An 8,174-nucleotide genomic window follows, 5' to 3' on the forward strand; every position below is an offset into this window, starting at 1 on the left:
GCCATGCTGGGAGTTGTAGTTGCATACCCCCAGCTGTTGTATAACTACATCTCCCAGCATTCCCTTCGGCGATCAGTACATGCTGGGAATTGTAATTTTGCAATAGCTGGAGGCACACTGGTTGTAAAATACCGAGTTAGGTAACAGAACCTAACTGAAGGTTTTCCAACAAGTGTGCCTCCAGCTATTGCAAAAATACAACTCCCAGCATGCACGGTCTGTCAGTGCATGCTGCGAGTTTTAGTTTTTAAACAGCTGAAGGTTTGCCCCCCCCCCCCCTACATTCACAAGGGCGGGGGTTTACAGTAAGTTTCCTGCTTCAATTTGAGCTGCGGCAGACTTTCTGCTGCAGTTAAAACTCCTAGCGGGAAACTCACTGTAAACCCCTGCCTGTGTGAATGTACCCTAAAAACACTACACTACAATAACACAAAATAAAGGGTAAAACACCAAAATGGGGTCACATGTCCACTGTTCTGGCACCATGGGGGGCTTTGTAATTGCTCATGGCCCCCGACTTCCATTCTAAACAAATTCTCTCTCCAAAAGCCCAATGGCACGCCTTCTTGTCTGAGCATTGTAGTGCGGCAGCAGAGCACTTGACGTCCACACATGGGGTATTTCCATACTCAGAAGAAATGAGGTTACATATTTTGGGGGTAATTTTCTCCTATTACCCCTTGTAAAAAAAAAAAGAATTTGGGGAAAAACAGCATTTTAGTGAAAACCATTTTTTTTTTCATTTATACATCAGACTTTAATGAAAAGTGGGGTGTTAAGGCTCACTGTTTACCTTTTTACGTTCTTTGAGGGGTTTCGTTTTTAAAATAGTATGCCATGTGTTTTTTTTTTTTTGTTTTTTTTTTTGCTGTTCCATAGGGGCTTCCTAAGTGTGACATGCTCCCCAAAAACCATTTCAGAAAAATTCACTCTCCAAAATCCCATTTTTGCTCCTTCCCTCCTGCCCTCTAGTGCACCCACGGAGCACTTTACATCCACATATGAGGTATTTCCTAACTTGAGAGAAATTGAGTTAAACATTTTTGGGGGGATTTCTCCTACAGGAACATGCAAGTGTTAAAAATTTTAGATTTTGAATTTTCTCCTTCACTTTGCTGCTATTCCTGTGAAACACCTAAAGGGTTAACAAACTTTCTGAATGTCATTTTGAATGCTTTGAGGGGTACAGTTTTTATAAAGGGGTAATTTATGGGTTATTTCTAACATGAAAGCCCCTCAAATCCATTTCAAACTGAACTTGTCCCTGAAAAATTCCCATTTTGAAATTTTCGTTAAAAATTGGAAAATTGCTGCTGAACTTTGAAGCCCTCTGATGTCTTCCAAAAGTAAAAACATCTCAACTTTATAATGCCAACATAAAGCAGACATATTGTATATGTGAATCAATATATAATTTATTTGGAATATGCATTTTCCTTACAAGAAGAGAGTTTCAAATTTTCATGAAATTTGGGGATTTTTCACCAAGAAAGGATGTTATTAATGCATAAAGTGACAGTGGTCAGAATTGCAAAAAAGGCCTCAGTACTTAAGGTAAAAAAAGGTCTCAGTCCTGAAAGGGTTAAGAAAGTTAAAAAAAATAAAAATGGGGGCGGTCAGAATAGGACAAATTTAAGCATTTTACAAAAAGTTATAGGGGGAGATTTACCAAAACCTGTCCTGAGGAAAAGTTGTCCAGTTGCCCATAGCAACCAATCAGAATGCTTCTTTCATTTTTCAGTGGCCTTTTCAGAAATTAAAGAAACAATCTGATTTGTTGCTATGGGCAACTCAGCAACATTTTCCTCTGGACAGGTTTGATAAATCTCCCCCATAATTTCTAGTAGTAAAACAAAATAAAACCTATATAAATCAGGTATCAATGTATTCATATGGACCTAAATAATAAAGATAATGTGTCAATTTTACCAAAAAGTGCACTGCATAGCAAGAAAAGCCCCTAAATGTTACAAAATGGCAGGGTGTTTTTTTCAATTTTTTCCCACAATTAATAGGGGGTCTGTAGGTAGAGAATTGAAGCAAAATTATTTTTAGAAGGGGAGGAGGAAAAAACGAAAGTGCAAATGAAAGGGGTTAAATTATATATCTTAATATCAGTGGCGTAGCTATAGAGGTCGCAACGGTCGCAATGGCGACCGGGCCCCTACTCCAGGAGACCCCCGGGAGACCCCCTTCTCTGGTGGTCCCCTGGCTCCAAGTAACGTCGGCTGGGGGAAGGGACACTGCCGCTTTAAGAGCAGCAGACATCGGAAGCACGTACCTGATGTCACGGTCCCTGCCCCAGCTGCGCAGGAGGATGAGGACATCCCGCCGCCGCCTAGAGATGCTGCATCCTCCCTGCAAGACGAGGAGGAGGACGAGGCTGGAAAACAATAACGGAGGGTCAGAGGTGAGAGTGGCGGGGGAGGGTTTGCTGGCTAGAAGAGCATGGAGCAGTGTTTCCCAACCAGGGTGCCTTCAGCTGTGGCCAAACTACAACTCCCAGCGTGCTTGGACAGCCAAAGGCTGTCTGGGCATGCTGGGAGTTGTAGTTTGGCCACAGCTGGAGGCACCCTGGTTGGGAAACACTGGCATGGAGTATGGCAGAGGGGATTGGGGAAAGGAACATGGAGGACAGTTGGGGGGGGGTTGGAAAAGGAACATCGTGGAGGACAGGGGGGGGGGGTTGGAGGGAGGAGCATGAATAAGCCCCCCTCTGACCTCCTTTTCAAATACCCCCCTGAAAAAGGAGCATGGAGGAGGGGAGGGTGTTGGGAAAAGGAGCATGGAGGAGGACAGGGAGGTCGGGGGTTAGAAAAGGGGCATGAAGCGCCGTTCATTTACGGCATGGCTATGAAGTTAGCGCAGGAACTCCTGCGCTCACTTCATAGTAGTTGCGCATAGTGACATCCTCTGATCTTAGAAGCCAGTGTTTTCCAACCATGGTGCCTCCAGCTGTTGTAAAACTACAACTCTCAGCATGCCTGGACAGCCAAAGGCTGTCTGGGCATGCTGGGAGTTGTAGTTTTGCAACAGCTGGAGGTGCCATGGTTGGAAAACACTGGCTTACAGTAAATATCTTAAAGGAGTACTCCGGGATGCAAAAATTGTCATTCAGACTGCCGGCAGTAAAATAATAAATATACATATCTGCTGTCGCTCCCCTGGTGCCTCCAGGGGAGTGGCCTTCGCCGCGATCCTTTTCATGGTTGCCGGTGGTTGGTGAGGCATACTGACAATCACCGGCCGCAGCGAAGTCCTGCCTCGGCAGGCAATAGGCGGAGCGGCAGTGTGACTCACCGACCACCGGCAACCAGGAAAAGGATCGTGGCGGAGGCCGCTCCCCTGGTGCGTATATATATATTTATTATTTTACTGCCGGCGTCTGAATGAAAATTTTTGCATCCTGGAGTACTACTTTAAGTTAGAGAAAAAAATTACATATTGTGGAAACCTCTCTTATCGTAAATAAGATTAACATTAGGGTAGGGTTACATGTAATAGATCCGCAGCGTATTTTACGCTGCGGATCTGCCGATGACTTGGCTCTATAGAGTGCCTCCTGCTGTTTTCCCCCCTGTGTACTGCTCACAACAGCAATCTGCCACTAACAAGCAGCCACACAGGGACCTGCCAATCAACGTGGGCACATGCTGTGTATTCTGAGACATCGTGGAGCGGCAGATTGCTGCTGCAAGCAGTACACGGGGGAAAACAGCTGGAGGCACACTATAGGGTCAGGTCATTGACGGATCAGCAGAGTAACATACACTATTGATCTGTTACATGTGACCCTACCCTAAGGGTGCGTTCATGTGTGCGTATTTTTGCTGCAGATTTGCTTCAGCAGATTTTTCTGATGTATGTGCATGTATGATGTGTGTATGTACTGTATGTATGATGTATGAATGATGTGTATGTACTGTATGTATGATGTATGAATGTGTGTAAACAAGATGTATGTATGATGTGTGTAAACAAGATGTATGTATGATGTGTGTGTAAACAAGATGTATGTATGATGTGTGTAAACAAGATGTATGTGTGATGTGTGTAAACAAGATGTATGTATGATGTGTGTAAACAAGATGTATGTATGATGTGTGTAAACAAGATGTATGTATGATGTGTGGAGATGTATTCTGTGGGGGGGATCTGGAGGCAACGGGTGTATGTATGATATGTATGTGTATGATATTTGTGTGTATGTATGTATTATGATGTGTGTATGTACTGTATTAATTATGTGTGTATGTACTGTATGAATGATGTGTGTGTATGTACTGTATGTGGCAGTATTATATTCAGGGGTACAGTAGGAGGCAGTATTATATATAGGGGTACAGTAGTTGGCAGTATTATATTCAGGGGGTACAGTAGGAGGCAGTATTATATTCAGGGGGTACAGTAGGAGGCAGTATTATATTCAGGGGGTACAGTTGTGGCAGTATTCAGGGGTGCAGTAGGAGGCAGTTTTATATTCAGGGGGTGCAGTAGGAGGCAGTTTTATATTCAGGGGGTGCAGTAGGAGGCAGTTTTATATTCAGGGGGTACAGTAGGAGGCAGTATTATATTCAGGGGGTACAGTAGGAGGCAGTATTATATTCAGGGGGTACAGTGGGTGGCAGTATTATATGCAGGAGGTACAGTGGATGGTAGTTTTATATTCAGGGGGTGCAGTGTGTGGCAGTATTATATTCAGGGGGTACAGTATTTAGCAGAATAATAATGATTATTGTCTTCATACAGAGGATGAGGATCTACTGACAAAGTGAGAACCTATGATGTCCGGGCATCAGACTCTGCAGAGAAGATGGAGCTGGAAGATCTCCTGACGTCTGGACCAGATGAAGAATAAAAGAAAAGACAACAGAGAAGACGTCACTCAGGTCACTGATATCACTGTGTTTTCTCCTGACTTTCCCATCAGCTGTAATCACTTGTTAGTTCTGCAGTGATGATAGGTGACGCTATACCCTAATCTGTGTCTCTCCAGCTGTTGCAAAACTACAACTCCCATAATTCCTGAGGCTCTCCAGACATGATGGGAGTTATAGCTTTATAACAACTGGAGAGCAACTGGAACCAAGGTGATAGGTGGGGGTCCCAGCAGTTGGACCCACTCCAGAAAAATGGGCTGCTTATTCTTAAATGCCTGGGCCTATGTTTTGTCTGTCCGGCCCTGCCTGTTAGTCACTTATATTGTTGTGTATTCTCCTGACTGTGTCTCATCAGTGCTGTAGTCACTGATATCTTTGTGCTGCTGAGTAAGGGGTCGTCCGGGATTGGGGAAGCGGGTCGTCGGGTGGTGGTGGTGGTGGGGGGGGGGGGGGCGGGACCCAGGGCAATTTTTTGCACCGGGGCCCTGGGGTTTCTAGCAACGCCCCTGCTTAATATAACATATAGACATATATTGTGAACAATAGTAGGGTTTTTTTCAGGAGGCTACAAACATTTTCTGGATTCCTATACTTGAGAGGAGACAGTAGGGGCATTACCACAGACATTGGTGATATATCTCAACCATAGGAAGACAAAGTGACATTCTGCTTTTCAATCAGTTTTCTGTGGAATATCAAAACCATAATAACACCAATACTTGTGATGAGACAACCCTTTTTATTTCTGCAGTGTTGAACATACACTTTGTGATTCCCAAGGCAATAACATTTGATTGTGGGTTCTCGCAGAGGCAATCAGCTCCACTCTGGGAACCAGTCTAAAATAAGGGTGTCCACATTAGACAACTCCTAACATTTCTAGATAGTAACATTTTGGATGAAAAGCTAAGCTATATAATATATAAAGTGTTCTAAAATATACTTTGTTTTTATTTTATTTTTTATTCATAGAATAACAACATCCAGGTGTTGCATAAAGATACCTTTTGTGATAGCCGGGACCCCACTTTCATCAGACGTGCTTTGGAGGATATTCGGCTGGATGCTAACCCAATTAACCTCAGCAAATTTGCAAATGATTATTTCTGTCTACCTAGACTTCCCACAGGCCAATATATCTAAACAGAGCAAGCTGCCAATCAATGGAACTAATGGTGTGCTAGAACAAATTTCTATGTCTATATGCTGTATATCATATCCAAGACTATAATAAACCATAACATTTTGTCTATTTTAATGGGCAACTTTAAAGGAAACAATAAATGTGGGTGTAATGTGTACATTATATTTAAAACATTTAGGTTAATTTTATAAGATATGTTAGATTTTCAAGGGTATGAGAGCTCGGACCACCACCAGTTGCTACAACAAAGGACCCCAGTCCCCCATTTCTTACTGCATGCTCTCACATTCCTGTTTTTGTTGGTGGGTGGGTGTATTGACATGTATTACATGTCTAAAGGTTATACCTGTTTGAATCCGACCTTAATCCTGCCCCACGATTCATTATGTATACTTAAAATATGTCTTCTTTTATAAAGAGTATACAAAAATGTATTTGGTCCACCAATTGTGCAAGTTCTCCCACTTAAATTTTGAACATAAGTATTCCTCAACTATGAGAGACATAATGAGTAGTGTTGAGCAGCATAGGCCATATTCGAATTCGCGAATATTCGCGAATATATGGACGAATATTTGTCATATATTCGCGAATATTCGCATATTCGTAATATCCTCGTTTTATTTCCGCATGCGCAAAAAAACGCATATGCGAATATTTGCATCAAAATTAACATAAATGCAATTCGCATATGCGAAAATTTAGCATATGCTAATTTTCGCATGTGCGAAAATTCCCACGCCAGTTTCACACAGTACTATTAGAGCCTCCTTTACACCACACAAGCTGGAAGGAGAGAGGGATGATCACTGTGATGTGTACTGTGAAAAAAAAAAAAAGAATATTCGTAATTACGAATATATAGTGCTATATTCGCGAATATTCACAAATTTGCGAATATGCGATATTCGCGAATAAAATTCGCTTTGCGAATATTCGCGAGCAACACTAATAATGAGCAAAAAAGATACATAAAATCACATTGTCTGATTTTTAATTAATTTATTTGCAAATGATGGTGAAAAATAAGTATTTGGTCAATAACAAAAGTTAATCTCAATACTTTGTTATATACCCTTTGTTGGCAATGACAGAGGTCAAAGGTTTTCTGTAAGTCTTAACAAGGTTTTCACACACTGTTGCTGGTATTTTGACCCATTCCTCCATGCAGATCTTCTCTAGAGCAGTGATGTTTTGGGGCTGTCACTGGGCAACACGGACTTTCAACTCCCTCCAAAGGTTTTCTATGGGGTTAAGATCTGGAGACTGGCTAGGCCACTCCAGGACCTTGAAATGCTTCTTACGAAGCCACTCCTTCGTTGCCTGGGTGGTGTGTTTAGGGATCATTGTCATGCTGAAAGACCCAGCCACGTATCATCTTCAATGCCCTTGCTGATACATGGCCCCAATAATTTGTTCCTTTTTTATTTTGGTCCCAGCTCCCTGCAAGTCTGCAAGTCATTCAGTAGGCCCCCCCCCGTGTGGTTCTGGGATTTTTGCTCACTGTTCTCGTGATAATTTTGACACAACAGGGGGCGATCTTGCGTGGAGCCCTAGATCCAGGGAGATAATTATTGGTCTTGTATGTCTTCCATTTTCTAATAATTGCTCCCACAGTTGATTTCTTCGCACCAAGCTGCTTGCCTATTGCAAATTCAGTCTTCCCAGCCTGGTGCAGGTCTACAATTTTGTTTCTGGTGTCCTTTGACAGCTCTTTTGTCTTGGCCATAGTGGAGTTTGGAGTGTGTCTGCTTGAGGTTGTGGACAGGTGTCTTTTATACTAATAACAAGTTTAAACAGATGCCATTAATGCAGGTGACGAGTGGAAGACAGAGGAGACTCTAAAAGAATAAGTTACAGGTCTGTGAGAGCCAGAAATCTTGCTTGTTTGTAGTAGATCCAAATGCTTATTTTCCACCATAATTTGCTAATAAATTCTTTAAAAATCAAACAATGTGATTTTATGGATTTTTTTTTCTCATTATGTTTCTCATAGTTGAGGTATACCTATGATGAAAATTACAGGCCTCTCTCATCATCTTCAGTGGGAGAACTTGCGCTGCGGAATCTGTAGGCGCTATATAAATAAATAAATAAATAGACAAAATACTTTTTTGCCCCACTGTATCTGCCTTGTTCAAGCGTAGATA

The 8,174-nt window shown here is 42.2% G+C and overlaps 1 protein-coding gene across 8 annotated transcripts in view; it reads left to right on the forward strand.

The window, feature by feature from the left end:
- Nucleotides 1–6,147, forward strand: part of OPTC (opticin) — a 90,834-nt gene extending 84,687 nt beyond the window's left edge. For all 8 annotated transcript variants that reach the window (XM_056557828.1, XM_056557835.1, XM_056557833.1 and 5 more), the window contains one exon: nucleotides 5,853–6,147. In XM_056557828.1, coding sequence (XP_056413803.1) covers nucleotides 5,853–6,023 — 171 coding nt within the window. In that variant the 3' untranslated portion in view covers nucleotides 6,024–6,147. The remainder of the gene's footprint in view (nucleotides 1–5,852) is intronic.
- Nucleotides 6,148–8,174: the final 2,027 nt, after the last annotated feature.

The sequence above is a fragment of the Hyla sarda genome, chromosome 2 (assembly GCF_029499605.1).
Source record: "Hyla sarda isolate aHylSar1 chromosome 2, aHylSar1.hap1, whole genome shotgun sequence".
NCBI classification, from domain to species: domain Eukaryota; kingdom Metazoa; phylum Chordata; class Amphibia; order Anura; family Hylidae; genus Hyla; species Hyla sarda.